The sequence below is a fragment of the Suncus etruscus genome, chromosome 2 (assembly GCF_024139225.1).
Source record: "Suncus etruscus isolate mSunEtr1 chromosome 2, mSunEtr1.pri.cur, whole genome shotgun sequence".
NCBI lineage: Eukaryota > Metazoa > Chordata > Mammalia > Eulipotyphla > Soricidae > Suncus > Suncus etruscus.
Genome location: NC_064849.1, coordinates 57126393 through 57148023, shown reverse-complemented (window position 1 = coordinate 57148023; position 21631 = coordinate 57126393). Strand labels below are relative to the sequence as shown.

Sequence of the window (21631 nt, the reverse complement as noted above, 5' to 3'; positions counted from 1 at the left end):
CTTCTGTCAAACTGGAAAGTGAGTTTTGCTGGGTACAGTTTTCTTGGTGAAGCATTCATTTTAGTCACAATATCCCACCACTGCTTTCTGGCCTTGAGTGTTTCTGGTGACAGGTCTGCTATAAATCTCAAGGATGCTTCTTTGAATGTAATTTTTCTTTTTGATCTTGCTGTTTTCAGAATTCTGTCTATCTGTGGGATTTGTCATTGTGGCTAGGATGTGTCTTGGGGTATTTTTTCTGGGGTCTCTTTGGTTGGTACTCTTTGAGCATGCAGGATTTGATCACATATATTCTTTAGCTCTGGAAGTTTCTTTTAAATGATATTTTTGACCATTGATTCTTCCTGGAAATTTTCTTCCTGGGTCTCTGGAACTCCAGTGATTCTTATGTTGTTTCTGTTGAGCTTATCATAGACTTCTATTTTTATCTGTTCCCATTCTTTGACTAATTTTTCCATTGTCTGCTCATTTGCTTTAAGTTTTTTTCCAATCTCTCCCGCTGTATGTAATTGTTATGTATCTCATCTTCCACAGCACCAAGTCTATTCTCAGCTTCTGATACCCTGTCCCAGAGCTTATCCATTTTGTCATTCACTTTGTTTACTGACTTTTTCAGTCCTGTTAGATGACATGTTATTTCAGTTTGGAGTTTTGTGATTTCTGTCTTCATATTTTCTTGGTTCTTATTGGTGTTCTGTTAAACTCGATCCATGGTTTCTTTGAGTTCGTTGAGCATCTTCCATATTGCTTGTCTAAAGTCCTTATCTGAGAGGTTGATTAGTTGGTTGGTCATTATCTGGTCATCAGAATTGTCATCTTCATTCTCTATGTCTGATGCTGGCCTGCGTTGTTTCCCTATTGTCACACTTGTATTGTGGGTTTTTCTATGTGTTGTGGTGGTATTCATTGGCTAAATGATGTAGGCAGCCACACTCCTTTGCTCCGCCCTTTTTGGATTGGTTGAGTTGCCTCCAAGGGAGAGGAATCCTCCGTGGATGAAGCCTCACACAGGATCAAATCTTAGGCCCGAGCACGCAGCAGAGAAGACAGTCTGGATAGAGATGCTGGGCTTCAGTGATCCAGCAAAGTTCTTAGTGTGATTTTTTTCTTCTTGTTATGGTGTTCTTTCCTTAGAAAGAGTGCACGGCCGCGTAGCGAAGCGGAGCTAAGTGCTCTTCTGGAGCCTCTTTTGAGCCCATTCCCAAGAGGTTCACGCGGGAGGACAGTAGACAGACACACAGAGGCAGCACTCACAATTTTTCACAGTTGGGCCGCAGTGGGCAGGCATAGTTTCTTAGATTTTCCCAGCCTGACGTCACAAATGGGTTCTTTCTTTCTTTCTTTCTTTCTTTCTTTCTTTCTTTCTTTCTTTCTTTCTTTCTTTCTTTCTTTCCTTCTTTCTTTCCTTCTTTCTTTCTTTCTTTCTTTCTTTCTTTCTTTTTCTTTCTTTCTTTCTCTTTCTTTTTCTTTCTTTCTCTTTCTTTCTTTCTTTCTTTCTTTCTTTCTTTCTTTCTTTCTTTCTTTCTTTCTTTCTTTCTTTCTTTCTTTCTTTCTTTCTTTCTCTCTCTCTCTCTCTCTCTCTCTCTCTTTCTTTCTTTCTTTCTTTCTTTCTTTCTTTCTTTCTTTCTTTCTTTCTTTCTTTCTTTCTTTCTTTCTTTCTTTCTTTCTTCTCTTTCTCCTTTTCTTTCTTTCTCTTTCTTTCTTTCTTTCTTTCTTTCTTTCTTTCTTTCTTTCTTTCTTTCTTTCTTTCTTTCTTTCTTTCTTCCTTCTCTCTTTCTCCTTTTCTTTCTTTCTCCTTTTCTTTCTCTCTCTTTCTTTCTTTCTTTCTTTCTTTCTTTCTTTCTTTCTTTCTTTCTTTCTTTCTTTCTTTCTTTCTTTCTTTCTTTCTTTCTTTCTTTCTTTCTTTCTTTCTCTCTCTCTCTCCACACGGTGATGTTCTGGGGTTTCTCCTAGCTATGAGCTCAGAAATCGCTCCTGGTTTTGGGGGACCATATGGGCTTCCTGGAATCGAACCAAGGTCCATCCTAGGTTAACGCGCGCAAGGTATATGCCCTTCCACTGTGCTATTGCTCCTCCCCTATTTATTTTTTTAATATTACAATATAATTAGTAAATACAATATTTTTGATCTTTGAGTAAGGAACTAAACTTTGAAAAATTCATTATTTGGAGCCGGAGAAGTGGCACTAGAGGTAAGGTGTCTGCCTTGCAAGCACTAGCCAAGGAAGGACTGTGGTTTGATCTCCCGGTGTCCTATATGGTTCCCCCAAGCCAGGGGCAATTTCTGAGCGCTTAGCCAGTAGAGTAACCCCTGAGCATCAAACGGGTATGCCCACCCCCACAAAAAAAACCAAAAAAAATTATTATTTTTAACAACGTTGTTACATAGGAAGAGAGATAGTACAGTGCTTAGAGCACTGCTTTGTATGTGGTCATCTCAGCTTTAATCCCTGGCATACAAAGTGGTCTCCCAGCCCCACAAGGAGTTATACCTGAACTAAGCGCCAGGAGTAAGCCTTGAGCACCTCTGTGTATGCCCCCAAGCAAACAAAAATCTCCATAAAACATTGCAGAATATAATTTAAATATTTATTTTTATTTTTTTTTTGGTTTTGGCTTTTGATTTAGGCAGTGCTTAGGGCTGACTCCTAGCTCTGACTCAGGTATTATTCCTGGTGGTACTTATAGGATGCTAGGGAACCAATCAGTTAGCCATGGACAAGGCAAGCACCCCATCCACTAAATTATTTCTTCATTCCCCATCAATTAGGTAATATCTGTGTATCAAAATAGCAGTTTAACTGAAGTTATTTAAGTAGGATACATCTAAGTTTAGATATTCATTTTGGGGGGAGGGTATGGAAAGGATTGTGTTTATGGGCTATGTACAGCAATTTTGGGGAATCACTTCTGGTGGTGTTCTAGGACCAGGCATTCCCAGAAATTCAGCCAGGATCAGCCACATACAAGGCAAGTACCTTAATATCTGTACTATTTGTCTGACCCGAGATACTGACATTTTTATAGTATAATTTTATAGGTCATGATCCCAATGTCACCTTGATGTTTTTTAAAGGTATTTTTTTGAAATTTATTTGTAATTTTTTATGCAGTTACATATGTCTTTTAATACAGTACAGTTATTTCACTCATGATCTAGGTGCCATCTCTATGATTAGGTAGATTATCTACATTCTCAAGATTTATGCATTTTATAAAAAATACAAACATTTATATTCACCGGTATATAACTACTAGTATTATTAGTTGTATTAATTGATTTGAGATGTGCCTTCCCCTATGGTACTTCGATTTTATCCATTTTCTTTTGTTGTCTGCCTTCCCTCTGTCAATGCTTTGATGACTGGGGGTTGCATGCACGGTTTGTGATGGTGTTCACACACTTAGCTACATTGCTTTCTGGGAACTGCAACCCCTGAGCTCTGTTGTTGCTCAGGTGGTTCTCATATTACACCTCTGTCTTGTGGTGCTTGTATACTTTATAAGTAGCAGTACTTACCAGAACCTGCAGGCTTACACATACTGAGCTGTGATGTAGCTGGAAATGACTTGTAGCACTGAGGGCCACAAACAGCAGAATTATAAGGTACAAATAGCAGAGCTGTCTGGATTGCATGCAGGACATGCGGGAGACAACCAGAGATGAGACTTGTGACCAGCTCCAATTATTATTATTATATAAATGTAGGGGCCACCTTCACCCATGTGTAAGGGAATCCAGGGCTACTCCCTGTCATTCTTGGCCTGATGTTTTATTGCTTGATTGCAGCAGCACAGTGGTGGTTGGGGGTCACTAGGACTAGGTGATTCTTAGGATTGAAAGCCTTCGAATGCACTACCACTTCAGAAATTTTCCTAGCCTTTGGTAATTTTTATTTACTTTTAATTTTGGGTCTTCACTCAGTTGTCCACAGGGACTATGCTGGCTATGTGCTCAGGGGTCATTCCTGGTGGTGTTTAGGTGGGGGAAGGGAACTTGTGGTGTAGGGAATAAAATTTAATCATCTGCTTATAACATGTTCGCCAGTATTTTGTGATATTACCCTAGTCTTATGTGGTACTTTTTTTTTTTTTTTGGTGGCCACATCCAGTGGTGCTGAGTTTACTCTCAACTTTGAGCTTAGAAATTACTCCTAGAAGTGCTTAGGAGACCATATGGGATGTCAGGTATCAAACCCAGGTCTGCTGCATGCAAGACTGTAATATTGTAATATTACCACTGTAATATTGCTTTGCCTCAGCCTCTGTTGTTTTTTTTTTTTTGGGGGGGGGTCCACACCTGGCAGTGCTCAGGGTTTACTCCTGGCTCTGTGCTCAGAAATCACCCCAGGCACGGGGACCATATGGGGTGCCTGGATTCGAACCACCGTTGGTCCTGAGTCGGCCGCTTGCAAGGCAAACGCCCTAGTGCTGCGCTATTTCTCTGGCCCCTGTGGTATTTTTTAAAAGAACAAATCATATTGAACAGGGAGCATCATAGACAAATATAAAAGTGATTTATAGAGTAGTTTTAAAAAGTTAGTAAGAGATAAGTGAGAGAATGTGTTAAATTAGATCTAAAGCCAATCTTCTGTAAGGCTTTTCCTGAGACATTCTTCCTCTTCTATTAATAACGCAAACACATACACTATCCTCATCTAAAATAAATAAAAATGTGTTTAAAATTTTTTTTGTTTAACAAGTCTCAAACAGTTTCCCCTTCAATTTTCTGTGTGGCTGTAGGCAGGATGTGTTGTGCCACATGCTTTGAGGTTTGCAATTAGAACCAGTAGCAATTTTGTCTTGAATAGCTCTAAAGAAGCTCTTGGCTAAGTGTCCCAAGCTCAGGCCCCTTTGACCTACCTTTTAGATTTCTTTTGATAAAGTGAAGCTTGCTGCCAGTAATTCATTCTCTCATTTTGTTCTTGGAAGTTGGTGAACTTGATTATGAGTTAGAAAGAAAACAGCCACCTTAATTGAACATTAAGTACATTCTTCATTTATTTCCTCTTGTTTTTATACATTGGTAGCAAAATTATTGTATATTTTGTGCATCTCATTATCTCATTTTGTCCAATAAGAAGCTATTCAGATCTTTCTCACACAGTAATTTTTTTCTTTTCTTAATCTCTCTCTCTCTCTCTCTCTCTCTCTCTTGGCTTATACTCATTTACTCTCTCTTTTGTTTTCCTCAGTTAATTATTTTCCCCTTCACATCGCCTTCAGAAAAAAGAATGTCCTTAATCTTCAGTGGAGTAGTGTTTGTGTGGTCACTGAGATGAAGGCTTGGGTTTCAACCCCAGCCAACTACTTGTTTCCTATGATTTTTGAGTGTAAAGGGTGGATCCAATGCTTTGTTCATATTTGACTCCTTTGTCTTTGAAAGAGTAGCAATCAAAATTGTAAATACCTTCTCACCTCCAGTGCAGTATAGTGGGGACATTCTATAGCAGTGTCCTTCATCTTTGTCACATATGTCCTGTTCATAGACTAGTCTGTGAACTTACAGAGCCAAGGTGAATGACCAGTGGTTTTCAGCTTTCCTACCCTGCAGGCTGGCATCTGCTCCTGGGCCAATGGAAGAAAGTTATTCTAAAGGAATTAATACTGACATTTAGAGTCTGTTGTAGCCCTTTGTCTCTCATTTGGAAAAGATTGTAGTCTGAAGCATTTAAGTTTGGCAAAATGGTGATTGGCTGATGTCACATGTAAAAATACTTATTATTTGGAGGGGTCCATGCTAAGTATGATCTTTTCCCCTGCATTTTCTACATGGCTATTTATTGAAAATATAAAGAAACTTTTCTGAGTTTTCTTCTCCCATCTTTTCTTTCTTCTGCCATGGCAGAGGTTGCTGCTCGCCATCTTGCAGTGGGGTGGGGCAGGGTTCACACTCCTTTTATTCAGCTAATGCTCTTTTTGGTAACACTCACTAGTGCTTGTTCTCTTGTCTCAATGCTCACACCTTATTTGTTGCAGCACTGGCCAGGCCCCACTCAATTTGACTGTAGTACTTGCACATGCCTGGCTGTGATGTGGTAGGACCTGGCTTGTGGTTCTGCCATCTTGGACAGCAGATTTACTTGAAACCTCTGCACCTCTTCTAGCTTGTGTCATTCAAATATGTTAATACTTAATTTTCTTTAATTATTAGGCCAACATTTATTATTATTATTATTACTATTATTATTTCTTCTCCTCATTTTCAAGTTTCTTTTTCTTTCTTTCTTTCTTTCTTTCTTTCTTTCTTTCTTTCTTTCTTTCTTTCTTTCTTTCTTTCTTTCTTTCTTTCTTTCTTTCTTTCTTTCTTTCTTTCTTTCTTTCTTTCTTTCTTCCTTCCTTCCTTCCTTCCTTCCTTCCTTTCTTTTCTTTTTTCTCTTTCTCCTTCCTTCTTCCTTCCCTCCCTTCTTCCCTCCTCCCTCCCTCCCTTCCTTCCTTCCCTCCCTCCCTTCCTCCTTCCTCCCTTCCCTCCCTTCCTCCCTTCCCTCCCTCTCTTCCTTCCTCCCTTCCCTCCCTCTCTTCCTTCCTTCTTTCCCTCTCTCTCTTCCTTCTTTCCCTCTCTCTTCCTTCCTCCCTTTCCTCCCTTCCTTCCTCCCTTCCCTCCCTCTCCCCCTGCCTCCCTCCCTCCCTGCCTCCCGCCCGCACTCCCTCCCTCCCTCCCTCCCTCCCTCCCTCCCTCCCTCCCTCCCTTCCTCCCTGCCTCCCTCCCTCCCTCCCTCCCTCCCTTCCTTCCTTCCTTCCTTCCTTCCTTCCTTCCTTCCTTCCTTCCTTCCTTCCTTCCTTCCTTCCTTCCTTCCTTCCTTCCTTCCTTCCTTCCTTCCCTCCCCCCTCCCTCCCTCCCTCCCTCCCTCCGTCCCTTCCTCCCTCCGTCCCTACCTCTCTGGCCCTATTCAAGGTTATTTCTAAGTTAATAGAGCAGTGATTTACAACACAGTGTATGTTTCAGGAGTAAAGGTTCATACCTCTTTGAATGTCTGTTACCATCCTATACCAACTACTGTCCATCACCAGAGTTCATTGACCCCTCTGCCATTTGCTTATGCCTTGTTTGTTATCTCTATACTACAGCTCTGTAGTCTAATTGGCATGTCATAAGCTTCACATTCTTACTATAAACACTTTCAGAAAATACAGTGTGTCCTGGACTTTTGTTAGTGCAGAAGGATTTATAGCCTCTAAATTGCCCCTTGCTTGTAGTAGTAGTGAAACAGTATAGTTCCTTTGAAGAATCAGCCACCTTTTATAGCTTTCATAGTGTTTTATAGACTGTAAATAAACAAGCCCAAAATTTGAATGGTATATAGGGATTTGATTATTTTCAAATCAATGAACATCTGACTACAGCATATAACTTAGAAAAAAGAGTATAATTTCAGAAATATACAAGTGATGTTAAAGATGATAGTATACTTTAATAGTGGCCAATTTTGATAATCATTATTTATTATACATTTTTGAACCTGGCTGGTTATTGATAACAGAAATTTTAACTGGAGCATTTTTTGATTACGTAAAAGTACTTTAGGAGTGAGTAGAAAGGATTCATAAACTTCGCTAGATACTCACCTGCACATATTTCTTTATCGCCTCTACCTTGTTCATTAATTTTCTTACAGTTTGACTGCTGTTTGAATAATTAACAGAACTATACATTTAAAATATCTAAATAATGGAGTAAATAATGAAAAATGAAGTTTAGTTAGTATCTTTTCAACAATATTGAATTCTACACTTGAAAAAATTTTTCTTCTTTTTTTCTTTAGCCACACCTGGCTGTCTTAGGGCTTACTTCTGGCTGTGTTCAGCAATCAATCTTGATGAGACTTGGGATCAAGTGTGGTGTTAGGGATTGAGTCTTTGCCAGTTGCATGCAAGGCAAGCTTCTTACTTGTACTTATTGTTCTGACTCCTAGTTAGAAATGTTTGAATTTAAAAAAAAAAGAAATGTTTGAATTTTTGTGGCTATTTGATTTTACCAGGTCAGTAACTGTCCTCAATGCTCTGAATAGCTTGCCTAAACATAAGCTTTGAAATTTTGTTTAATGGATACTGATTTTATTCCTGATATATTAAATATAATTATCCTGTACTAACCTTGCTACAGTGAAAGAGCATGAAAAGTGTGTTTTCATCAACTTTATGAAACATTATTTTCATAGACTTGCTAGCTAAGATTAAAGAAATAAATCTTATTAAGATAACTCTTCTGACACCAAAGAGATGATAACTATGTGCTGCCTTGTCTTGGCTCTACCAGTATTCCATTTGTGAGTGATTGACCAGGTTGGTTATGAAAAAGATTATCCTCTAAATCAAGATTTCTTAAATGGCTTTCACTTGAGAATATTTCTTGCCGCAAAGAATTTTTTACATTGAGTATATAGATCTATAACTAGGTTGTACACAAATCAGACATTTCCTGATAATAAATCTTAAATATTTTAAGACATTTTATTGTTTGTTTTTGGTCATACTTGATAGTATTTATGGTTTACTTCTGGCTCTGAGCTTGGAGAACACTCCTGGCAGGATTCAGGGGATCCTCTTTGGTAGTAGTGTTTGAAACAACGAAAAATAAATATCTGATTTGTGTGTAGGGCAAATAAGTATCTTATATGCTGTATTATCTCTCTGGCTCTAAAATAATTTTAAATATTTTTATGTGATTCAGTTATCCTGTGTGAGATGGGAGCCATAGTTATGATGGAAGGCTCTATTGTCCACAAACTATGTCTATCAACCAAATCCTATTTTGTAAGTAAAAAAAATGATTGGAATACAGCTATCCTTTCATTCATTTATTCACATAATGCCCATGAGTGCTTTGATGATACATGATAGTTTGAATACTCATAGGTCTTCTGGTTCACAGGGCCATACATTATTATTTTTTAGTTATTTTTGGTTTTAGGGCCACACCTGGCAATGACCAGGGTTTACCTGTCTCTGAATTCAGGGATCAGTTCTGGTGGTGCTTAGGGGACCATATTGGGATGTTGGGGATTGAACTCAGATTGGCTATCTACAAGATAAGTGCCTTTCTTAGTATTCTCTCTCTCCAGCCCAATAGATGATATTTTATTATATTAAAATATTAACATATTTGATATACTTATTTTTTCTTTATTGAGGGGGAAGTTTGGGGCCACACACAGGAACTGCTAGCTCTGTGCTCAAGAATCACTGAGTGGTGCTCATGTTATTGCAAAAATGGATTTATTCCTGAGCTCTTGAATTCCTGAGTATTGTATTAAAATACAATGCTTAAAAGACCCAATATTGGGGCTGGAGCGGTGGTGCAAGTCATAAGGCCTGATCCCTGGTGTCTCATATGGTCCCCCAAGCCTGCCAGAAGTGATTTGAGTGCATAGCCAGAAGTAACCCCTGAGCGTGACCGGTGTAGCCCAACCCCCCCCCCCCAAACCTCACAAAAACACCTCAAAAATAAAAACAGAAACAAAAACAAAAAACCAAACCCAGTATTCAAGAAGTTAAGTTATTGTACAGTTTAAGTAGATGAGTTTGAATTCCTCCCATTATCCAGGTCTCACCTTCTCCACAAGGTCTCGTTTCCTATTTCTACACCATCTGCTTGCTTCTAGTGTATGGTGGCCTGGTCTTGTCTCTATGCCATTGTCTGTTCGTTGTGTGCTTTCATGGTCTGTACCTCAAGGCTAGAATCCTGTAACATGTAGATTGCTACCCTGTAATTTATTGTGGAGCCTCTATAGGGTTGTACCACAGCAGCTTCCTATCCCCCTGTTTTTTCTGGTCTCCAGCATGATCATATATACATGTGTGGAAACTTCTCATCAGACCATTTGTGCATTGATGAGGGGGACAAGTAGAGTTGTTTAGCTGAGAGCTTCTTTATCTCCTACTATTTCCATTACCTATTTTTATTGTAAACCTTTTTGGTAAAATGATCAATTAAATTAACTATTTTATTTGACCTCCCTCTTCTTCCCCCAAACCTTCATAGGTCTGTAAGTGATGGTGCTGGGGATACAATTGGGGTCAGCTGCATGTAAGACCAGAGCCTTTCTGTGCTTTTTTTCTAATTCCTTAATATTTGTTTGCCCTTTAGAGAAAAGTGTGCTGGCTTCTTAAGCTACAGCAGTGATGGGATCCAGCTACTCTCAAAGGTCCCCAGGGGAAAGGGGAGCTTTTGGGTTCCAACCCTTTGAGCTTTCTCCCTGGACCCTTTCCCTTGGTCTTTTGTTGTCAGATAAAGTTCTAGTAGAGGCTTATGAAGTTAATATTTTTGTGTTTAAATTCCCATTCAACTTATTCCAAGAAAGAAGACTTTTTAAAAATCTCATTTCAATTGTTAGTTTTTACTCTCGCTTCCTAGGAAAATATACTCTACCCTTTATGGGGTTGCTGTGAGGAATCAACGAGAAATATAAACAAAACACTCAGCTGGGAGCCTGGCACCAGGATGGAATTTCAGCAGTGGGAGATAAAAATTAGGCAATGTCTGGATGTTTATTTGGGTGATTAAAGGTGACATGTTTTAGTTTCTGATCCCCTCCTTCAGGCCCCATCTCACTTCCCCAAACTGGCTGAAAAACTTAGTTTATGCAGGTTCTTTTATGTTTGTCCCTGTCAGTCAAAACCAGTGACTTTAATTCACACAAAATGCATCCAGGAGGTCACAGCTGAATTATATTTATTATACAAATAGTTGAAAACTGTCCAAAAAGATTTTAGGAATGGTCGAGTCAGTCAGCAGTGAAAGATAATGTTGATAAAGTGAATTTAGGATTGCCCACAGTCTGGCTCAGAATCTGTAGAGGAGGAACCCTTTTGGTGGAACAGAGTAGGCAGAACTGCCTCCTGGTCCTCTCGAGAGGATGAAGAGACAGACTGTGGCTGGGTCGGACCCTTCTGCTGATATGGACAGCACCCTCTCTTGCCCTGCCTTCCAGAAAAGCATGAAAAAAGTTGGGGGGATGGACAGAACATACTTTTGAAGTCCTGCAACAAGGTTGGCATGGGGCAAGTAGGGCCACAGGCAAGGTGCAGAGCTCAGGCACTGGGCTGAGGTGGCCCAGACCAGCCAGGCCTTTAGTGTCATAGAATGTTGCTGATAACATAGAATGTTCCCCCATCTTTCCTTCCTCCTCCTCTCTTTTGTCCTTTCTCATCTTTTTTCCCTTTCTCTACATGTCATACATTCTTCTCTTCTGTTGCCTTTTCATAAATGTAAGCTTTCATACTAAAAAGTTAACTTCTCTCCTACGGCTAGAATATAAAAGAAGCATCTATTTTCTGCCCTCTTTATTCTTATGTGATAGTGAATATCAGCAATCATTCAGGTACATGTGAAATCAGCCTCCACAATGACATTTTATCACAGATCTTCAGTTTTGTCTCAAGCTATAAAACTAAGGTTTCAATTTGTAGAAGATAGGAAATTATTATTTTGTGGGAGTTTTTAGATTCTGTAGGTGTCATGAAAAAAGATAGAAAATAAGTGAAATTCTAGGATAATAATTATAGTCAACAGATTCTTAAATACTGGTATTAGCAATTACTACATTTATTAAGGTTTCAGGCCCTTTCACTTGAAGAGAAAAATAAAAAGAAAAGTTTGTGGTTTTCATGCCCACCAATTATTTTTTTTAAGAACTTTATTTCTGTAGGAGTAAAAGAGAGAGGAGTTAAATATTCTACTAAAACATATAGTTAATATCACCATTCTATTTACTTGTAATGAGGAAAACTGGTACTAGATTTCTGTAATTAACAAAGGAGGAGAGGGAATACAATTTGGAAGAGCAAATTTTGTATTTTCTTTCCTTGTCTGAGTTGATTAACTGGCAGCCAGTAGGAACAGTCAGAGTCTGGTGTCCTTGGACCACTGAGTTATGACTTCTCCAGAACTTGGTATTTCAGTGCAACCTGCACAGAAGTAGTCTGAACTGTATCGGTCACTATCCTTATTAGTACTTTTTGCATCAGAATTTCTAACTTGCTTTATTATGATCTTGTTTCTTTGATGCTTTTCTTTTTTGCATTTTGTATTCTTGGGAACTTTGCAGAGTTAATGCTCCATCTTCTTAGGGCATTGCCATTGTAAATGGTTAGTTTTAACATTCTGTATGCACAGTTTGTTAATTTTCAGATCAAAAAAGTCTTAATTGGGGCCGAGGTGTTAGTATAGTGTGTAGGGCATTTTCTTTCATCTGGCTGATTCCGGTTTAATCCTCGGGGCACTCTTGATGGTCCTCCAAGCACCACCCGGAGTGATTTTTAGTGCAGAGCTAAGAGTAACCTCTGAACATAGCTACAAGAGTTGTTCCAAAACAAATCAAACAAAAACTTTGCGACTATATAGGAGTTCTGAACCACAATATATAAAACTTATGTAGTGGATTTCTCCATTAGAAATAGAAGAAATTTGTGAAATGACAGAAAGTGATTACAGTTTATACTCTTTCACTGTACTGTTTGTTGTTTTGAAAATTTAGCTCAGGAGTTCTCAAACTTATTTGACCTGCTGTGTCTTAAAAAATAAAATCATTCAAACACTTTCTCTGATAAACAGAATCAGGGAGAGCAATGTACCCAGACTACTAGCAGGCCCCACCACAGGCTGCCATCCGCTGTACCTTCTGTGGGAGCCATATTGCCCATTTTGGGAAACACTAGTTTAGGTTATGCTTTAGGAATAATTTAGAAGTTATTTTTTCTGTAGTTAGGTTATTGTTGCAATGATCTTTATCTTTGACGAGAGTGGGAGTAATATGGTAAATTATGTTTTCTTACAGTCAAAGGCGATTGGCTTGTTAGATGTGGATGTGTATGGGCCATCAGTACCAAAGATGATGAATTTGAAAGGGAGTCCAGAATTATCACAAAGTAAGTACAGAAGCTATAAATAGTATAATAACGTTTATGTTTTTTTTTTATTTGCTAACTCTTAGGTCTAAGGTACTGTAACAAGTTCCTTTTGTATTTTATACATAGTGTAATAAAGTATTTTCAAATCAGAAATAAAGTCAGACTGGTTTCAGATACCATTTTTTCAATTCATTATGTGCTTTTGAGTCAGTTGTTGAAGTTAGTTGCTCCTCTTCATCCACCATTTGTAAAATACTGTAAGCATTTCTATTCACTGAACAATAATGCTGTGCATTATAATCCTATACAAATTTTGTGTAAAGTATAATGAGTGTGGCACTGTGAAGGATACATAGTAAGTGATCAAAAGTTAGCTTAGTATGTGCAGGTATGCAGGTAGCAAATATAATGTTAAAAGAAGTAAGAGTTATTTTCTCAATCTGATTTTTCTCTTAAGTTTTTGGGTCAGACCTGGCAGTGCCCATGGCTTGTTTTTTGTCCTATGCTCAGAGGTCATTCCTGGATTTTTCTGGGCACCATATTGAGTGCCAGGGATTGAATATGGGTGGGCTGTGTGCAAGATAAGTGTTCTGTTCCACTGTTCTATTTCTCTGACCCCTTAAATCAGATTTTTGTCATTTCCTCATAGTGTTCTAGAATTTCTCAAACATTAGTTTCTCTTAATACTGCTGCCAGTAGGACAAAATATTTTTTTTGGGAATAAATCCTTAATACTGTATATACTCAAGTATAAGCCGACTCCCCTGCCCCCCCTCTTCCCAACAATTTTACCCTAAAAACTGGGAAAACTTAGTGACTCGAGTATAAGCCGAGTTGGAAAATGCAGCAGCCTCTAGTAAATTTCAAAAATAAAAATATAAACTGAAAACAATGACAATAATTGAGGAATCAGTAGGTTAAATGTTTTTCAATATTTATTGTTGAAGAAAAACTGTAAAATAGCAATAATCACTCAAAAATTTAAATGAAGTACAAAATCCATAGCTTAATAGGTAATCAAGCTAAATCACAGAGTTAAAATCCTTCAAAACTGGATTCCTCCTCCTCATCTGTGTGTCCAGCTTCAGCTGGTATCAGCATAGACATTGTCATCACTGAGTTCGTAGATATCATCATCACTGCTGTTGGTCTCATACAAAGTGCAGAGTATTGTGGGTTAAATAGTTCAGTGGCAGACAGTTCAGTTCAGCTGCCTACCTCTTTAGCTCAGCCAGACTTGTGGACTGAGCTGAAGCACCGCCCCTTCTAGCAGGCAGCAGAAGATGACTAGAGACTATGTGCATTTGATTCAGTGCATCAAATAACCTATATGACCCGAGTATAAGCCGAGTTTGGCTTGTGCCAAAAAACTTGGTTTATATGGTATTTACTAGTCTTATAAGCTATTAAATATATAAAGCTTTAAGAACTAGAAAATATGGCCTCAAAATAAAATATTGTAACAATTACTAGACTTAATTATTTTTTTTTAAATTTATTTGGCCATACCCATCTGTACTCAGGGTTTAGTCCTGGCTCTGTGCTCAAGGATCCCTTCTGGTAGTGCTTGGGGGATCATATGGAGTGTTGGGGATTGAACTGGGGTCAGTTGAGTACAAGACAAGTGTCTTAGTTTTTGTCCTGTCTGTCAGGCCCAGGAAAAAATTTTGAAGTGAAATTGTTTAATAAATGTATCTAAATATAATATGTGATATTCAATAATTTATCTTCATATAAGCTTTTTGTTTTTCAGTATTTAGAGTAAAGTAAAATCTACTAACTAAAGAGTACTTATTGAATTACCAGTGCAGATAATTTTGAAAGTATTTTTGTTGTTATATTAAAAATTAATTAAGCATTGCCTGTTACTCAAGATATTTTTGGAATCATTAAGTTCCAAATAGTTGTTTTAAAGACAATACAAAAAATACAGGTTTCTCAAACATTTTGAAGGAAACTTGAAGATCTAATGATAAAATTGACTCCAAAAGCCTTATATTACAAGTATTCATTTAAAGTTTTGTTTCTTGAAATAAAAATGTAATAAAGTTAAGTTGTTCTGGTTTCCTCCTTTGCCCTTTTAGTGGAATGCAAACCTAGTTTTCAGATATGTGGTATAAGTCAAGATGTCAAACTTTCACAAGGAGGAGTAAAGAATGTGCGTACTTTAAGTGATAGCCTCATTATGTCTGTCTCTTGATTCAAGTAATGTAATGTGAAAACTAGTGCATGTGGAATGAGTGATGGCAAAATGGAGCGTTGGTGTCAGTTTTGTCTTAAGTAGTCTGTTCAGTCTGTGCCAACATAAATACTTGAACTGAAGCTTTAATTTCTTCTTGTTTTACTGAAGCTGAAATAATAAATTTGATGCTTGCAAATTGGCTGCCATTAAATAGGCTTTCTGGAAAAGATGAGATACTGGAACTCTTGGAAAACCTGAAATGAATACTTTTTTTTGTGTAGACAAGCTGATCTTAAGCCTCTCAAGAAATAAATGATTAAAGCAGTCACTTAAAAGAATGTGAATTCTTAAATACCAACTTATTAATTTTTGGAATCTTAGATAAACCTGTCACTATTTTATTAATTGGAATCATTCTGGTGTTTCCATATTTTGCCATGTTAATTTGTCACATTGTACTTTCTTTATAGAGAACACAGTGCAAAGTAAAACAATCTAATTAACAATAAGGATAAACTGTGAAAGATTTGTTTTCAGCAGTTCTGATTTTGGGGATAGAAACCAGTGATTGACCTGAGTCTCAATTCAATAAGTAGCTAGATAGCCTTGCCACAGTGGGACTTCATCACCATGACCACTTTTCTTAATTTACAAATAGATATTTGATTATTTAGTTTGTTTCAATTTGTTTATTTTTGAAGTCCATGTCAGGGTTTATATGTTTTATATATCTTTATTTCTTTTGGGGGAGATTGAAGAAAACTGCTTCTTGTAGTTACTCAACAGTGTAGCTGTGATTGTGAAGAGAAATTTCATATTTGTTTCTAAAGAAGTAAACTCAGTACTTGAGGAATAATTTGTAGTCATTTAATTTTTTTTTTTTTTTTGGTTTTTTGGGCCACACCCATTTGACGCTCAGGGGTTACTCCTGGCTATGAGCTCAGAAATCACCCCTGGCTTGGAGGGACCATATGGGACACCGGGGGATCGAACCACGGTCCGGTCCGTCCTACGCTAGCGCTTTCAAGGCAGACAACTTACCTCTAGCGCCACCTTCCCGGCCCCAGTCATTTAATTTTTAAGGGCAAGAATATGACATAGACAATAGTGATATATTATTATTATTATTATTATTATTATTTTGGTTTTTGGGCCACACCCAGAGGTGCTCAGGGGTTACTCCTGGATGTCTGCTCAGAAATAGCTCCTGGCAGGCACTGGGGACCATATGGGACACTGGGATTCGAACCAACCACCTTTGGTCTTGGATCGGCTGCTTGCAAGGCAAATGCCACTGTGCTATCTCTTCGGGCCTGTGATATATTATTATACAAAATTATAATGGGAATCTAGCCATTATAGAAAGTATTATACAAACCTCTATGATTGCAAATGACTGTTTTCTTTGGGTACCTAATGGAATTTGGGGAAGCACTTATCAAAGCATGAATATACCTTTTTTAAAGGTTCAACACCAGTTATTCTTTTTCTTTTAACCTTTTCAACTAATATTCACATTTCATAATAACAGTATAGTCAAATTACAAACTTAGAAATTGAGTAAAAAAGATTTTCAATTGAAATCATGTGTGCACATTAATGATAGCTGGGTACAGAAATGTAGTGCTACATTTTACTAATGTAATTTCTTTTGTGTGTTGAGACCATGAGGATTGCATAGTTTTCTCAAATGACTCTTATTGGTACAAACATTTGCTTTCTTTCAGTTTCATATAGGAACAATTTTTTATTATTTGTGAATTAGGAGATGTCAGAGGTGAAGAGGGCTACACCCATAACTGACACAGGATCAGGGTAGTTACCTTGCATGGGCTGACCCTGGTTTGATCCTTTGCACTGCATATAATTTTCCAATCACTTCTACTGTTAGGTGTGGCCTCTAAAATAAAATAAAAATAAAAGTCATAGAACGCATTCCTAGTAATAACTTCATGGAAGCAACTAAAGTTTGATAAAGGTAGTTTAAGTACATATAAAGAACAAGAGTCAGACCGGAGAGATGGTATAGTGGGTAAGGCACTTGCTAGCATGTCGCTGACCTGGATTCAATCACCAGCACTCCTTATGGTCATCTGAGCCCCTCCAGGTGTGTCCTCTGTCTGATCAGCAAGGAGTATGCCTTCAGCAAGCCAGGTGTAGTCTCAAAACAAAACAAAAAAAGAACAAGAGTCAATTTAATTATTCTTTAAGTCATTTTGTTGTTTCCTTCCAGTAAAACGTGTTAGGGAGTGCTACTGAAGTTGTTGAAGTGTATAATTAAATTCTGACCCATTGGGTGGTTTTTTCAAAGCTTCTTAGTTATACTATACTGCTTTTGGTCATTTTTCTCTTTCTTTTTTGGGCCACATTTGGCAGTGTTCAGAGATTATTCTTGGATTTGCACTCAGGAATCACTCCTGGTGGGCTCAGGGGAGCAGATGGAATACCAGGTGGGCTAGGCTTCAGGCAAACTCCCTATCCACTGTACTATTGCTCCAGCCCTGGTTATTTTATTAAGAATTGTTTCTTGGGCTTCATCTGATTCTAGACTTTTTCTGATTATTTTTTGGTAGAATTTGGGACTATAATCCCTAATAAGAATATTATATGAGTGACTTTTTCCTTGTTGCTTTTTAAAAATAACCTCTTCTCAACTTAGAACATGAAGAGAGAACTCTATTCTTTGTACAATCAGGGATTGATGGAATCTTAACAGGTTTATTCACCCCCCCCCCCAAATACAAGAAAGGGCTGGAGTGGTAGCACAGAGGTAGGATGTTTGCTTTCCACACTGCTGACCTACGATGGACATGGGTTTGACCCAGCATCCCATACGGTCCCCCCCACCCTACCCCCGGCCAGGAGCGATTTATGAGCGCAGAGCCAGGAGTAACCCCTGAGTGCTGCCGGGTGTGGCTCCCCCCAAAACAAAACAAAACAAAACAAAAGTTTATTTGTTTGTCTGTTTTTAGGGCACACCCAGCGGTGCTCAGAGTTTAATCTGGCTCTGCACTTGGGTGCTCTGGGAACCATATGGGATGCTGTGGATTGAGCCCAGATTGGCTGTGTTCAAAGCAAATGCTCTCCCCAATATGCTATCACTCCTTAAAAAGTTGTTTTGAAAAAGGTATTTTGAAAAAAGTTGTGTGACATACAATTATCACATGTATATGTGTCCATATATATCACATATACATCACACATGTGTGTGTGTGTATATATATATATATATATATATATATATATATATATATATATATATATATATATATGTTCCTTAATCAAACAAGTCATGCAGCATTGCATTTGTGATTTAAATCTGTTACAAGATTGGCATTCTATGCCTGTAGTAGTTTTTCAGTTCAGAAATTCCCATCTCTCTGTGGTTTGCTTTTCAAAGTTTCAGTTTTCCAATCCATAGTCAAATTTGTTCTGAAAATACGATGTACAATAAGAGTTTTGAGTGAGAAACCCTGTTAACACATTATAATATTGTTATAAATTATTCTATTTTTACTTTTGTGAGTCTCATACTATACTTAATGAATAAGTTAAAATTTTATTACTTATCAAAAATATAGCATATATAGGATTTAATATTAGCCATGGAGGTCTTAGAACACATTCCCAGGTAGACACATCAGAAGGCTATCCTTAAGATGTATAGACTGGACCTGTGTTTGACTCATTGACAAAGCACATGCCCTGGAAGTGTGAGGTTATGAGTGTAGGCCCCAGTGCCACCCATATGCATGAGTAGTATACTTTTATTCTATATAGATGCATCGCTTATACATAAGCTCTAGAGTGGAAATCCAGAAGCAGTGAAAAAGGCCTTATTTCATCGCTTTATTTAGGATTATTTTATTTTTGGCAACAGAGCCAAGGTTTTCCTACTCTGATTCGCCTTGCTAAATCTGGATCATAGAAGCTTTTTATACCTCTTACTGAAATGTCAATTCGAATGACCTTTGTAATCTCATGGAATTCATGGGAAGTACCCATTCATCTTCCACAATCAAATCTCATTTTCCAGTCAAGCTACTTTTCTTTTTCAATGTCTTACTTTCTGTTTAATTTGAAAATAAAAAGCTTTATGTAAAATAACTCCCCAAAAGGTAGTGAATGAATTATTAAAGTAGCTATGAATTGGGCTAATGTACTGAATGATGCGATAAATAGTGGAGTGCATATATACTTTGGGATAAATATCCATCTGACTTGGGGATAGATACCCAGGAGAGCAATTGCTGAGTCATTTGGCAGCTCAATTCTGAGTTTACTGAGTGCTCTCCACATTGTTTTCCATAGGGGTTGGACCAGGCAGCATTCCCACCAGCAGTGGGTGAGAATTCCTTTCTTACCACATCCCTGCCAGTAGAGATTGGTCCCATTATTTTTGGTGTGAGCCATCCTCACTGGTGTAAGGTGGTACCTCATTGTTGTCTTAATTTGGACTTTCCTAATGTTGAGTGATGATGAGCATGTTTTCATGTGTCTATTGGCCATCTTTTAGTCTTTCTCGGAGAAGTGTTTATTCATTTCTTATCCCCATTTTTCTATGACTTTATTAGATTTTTTGGAGCTCACCTTTCTGAGTGCTTTGTATATCCTATATATCAGCCTTTTATCAGATGTATTAAGTACAAAAATGTTCCCATTCTGTTAAATGTCTTCTAGTATTAAGTAGGGTTTCTTTTGCCATGCAGAAACTTTTTAGTTTGATGTAGTCCCGTTAATTTAGGTTTGATGTTAAGGTTCTTGCTATTGGCATTCAATCCTCAAAGACTTTTTATCATATATAGATCTTGGAGTGTTCTGCCTATTTTTTCCTTAATAAACTTTATAGATTCAGGTCTGATTTCAAGGTCTTTAATCCACTCTGAGTTGACTTTTTTGTAAGGTGTGAGGTATGGATCAATCTTTAATTTCTTACAGTTATTTCTTCAGTTATTCCAACACCATTTGTTGAAGAAATTGTCTTTGTTCAATTTCAAGTTCTTGGCTCTTTTGTCAAATATGAGTTGACTGTATATTTGAGGGTTTATCTCTGGATATTCTGTTCTAATCCACTGGTCTGAGACTCTGTCTTTGTTCCAGTCCCAGGCTTTTTGATCACTATGGCTTTATAGTAAAGCTTCAGGTAGGTAAAGAGATGCCACCCAGTTTTTTATTTTTTAGTATGTATTTGTCTAACCTGGTTCTTTTGTGGTTTCATATGAACTTTATAATTGATTTTTCTAAGTCCTTAAAAAATGAAGTCTGTATTTGGATAGGGATTGCATTGGATCTATAAAGAAGTTTAGGTAAGATTGTCATTTTGATGATGTTGATTCTACCTTACCATGAGCATGGGATGTTCTTCCATTTCTGTAGGTCCTCTTCAATTTCTTTCTGAAGTCTCTGAAGTTTTCATGCTATATGTTCTTCACTTCTCTTGTCAGGTTGATTCCAGGATACTTGATATTTTTGGTTACTATTTTAAATGGAATTGTCTCCTTTGTCTCTTTCTCATCTACTTCGTTATTTATATAGAGAAATGCTACTGTCTTTTGTGTTTTGACGTTGTGTCTGGCCACTTTGCTATATTGGTTAATTGTTTCTAGGAGTTTTTACTGTGGACACTTTAGGGTTTTCGATGTATATCATATTATCTTCAAAAAAAGATAGTCTCACTTCCTCTTTCCCTATTTGAATTCCTTTGATTGCCTTCTTTTGTCTGATTGCTATTGTTAGGGCTTCTAAAACTATATTGAATAAGAGTGGAGTGGACAGCCTTGCCTAGTTCCTCCCCTTAGTGAAAATGCTTTTAAGTTTTTTGCCATTAAGGATAATGTTGGCTGTGGGCTTTTTATAGATAGCTGTAGCTAACTATCTTGAGGAAGGTTCCTTCCAATCCTATTTTGCTGAGTGTTTTCATCATGAATGGGTATTGGATTTTGTCATATGCCTTCTCTGCATCAATAGATATAATCCTGTGATTTTTGTCTTTCTTGTTGTTGGTGTTGTGTATGGTGTTGATTGCTTTGTTATGTTGAACCATCCTTGCATCCCTGGAATGAAACCCACTTGGTCATGGTATATAATCTTTTTGATGTATTGTTGGATTTGGTTTGCTAAGATTTTGTTGAAGATTTTTGCATCTATGTTCATTAGTGAGATTGGTCTGTAGTTTTCTTTCTTGGCAGTGTCTTTGCCATCTTTGGGAATGAATGTGATATTAGTCTCATAAAAGGAGTTAAGAAGGATATCTGTAATAAGGCATCTTTATATATATTGTTGTATGCATTTAAACCAAGTATTCATTTGTTGAATTTGGTTTGCTAAGATTTTGTTGAGGATTTTTGCATCTATGTTCATTAGTGAGATTGGTCTGTAGTCTTTCTTGGCAATGTCTTTGCCATCTTTGGGAATGAGTGTGATATTAGCCTCATAAAAGGAGTTAAGAAGGATATCTGTAATAAGGCATCTTTATATATATACTGTTGTATGCATTTAAACCAAACATTCACTTAAAATGGCCCTTATAAAACAGAAATAAATATATAGAACTACATCAAACAAAAATGCTTCTGCACAGTGAAAGAAATGAGAGACCTA

At 37.5% G+C, this 21631-nt stretch overlaps 1 protein-coding gene across 1 annotated transcript in view; it reads left to right on the top strand.

Moving 5' to 3' along the window:
• NUBPL (NUBP iron-sulfur cluster assembly factor, mitochondrial) overlaps positions 1 to 21631 on the top strand; it is a 227027-nt gene that overhangs the window by 43999 nt on the left and 161397 nt on the right. The window contains exon 4 of the mRNA XM_049766761.1: positions 12777 to 12867. Within this exon, the coding sequence (XP_049622718.1) occupies positions 12777 to 12867 (91 nt within the window). The remainder of the gene's footprint in view (positions 1 to 12776; positions 12868 to 21631) is intronic.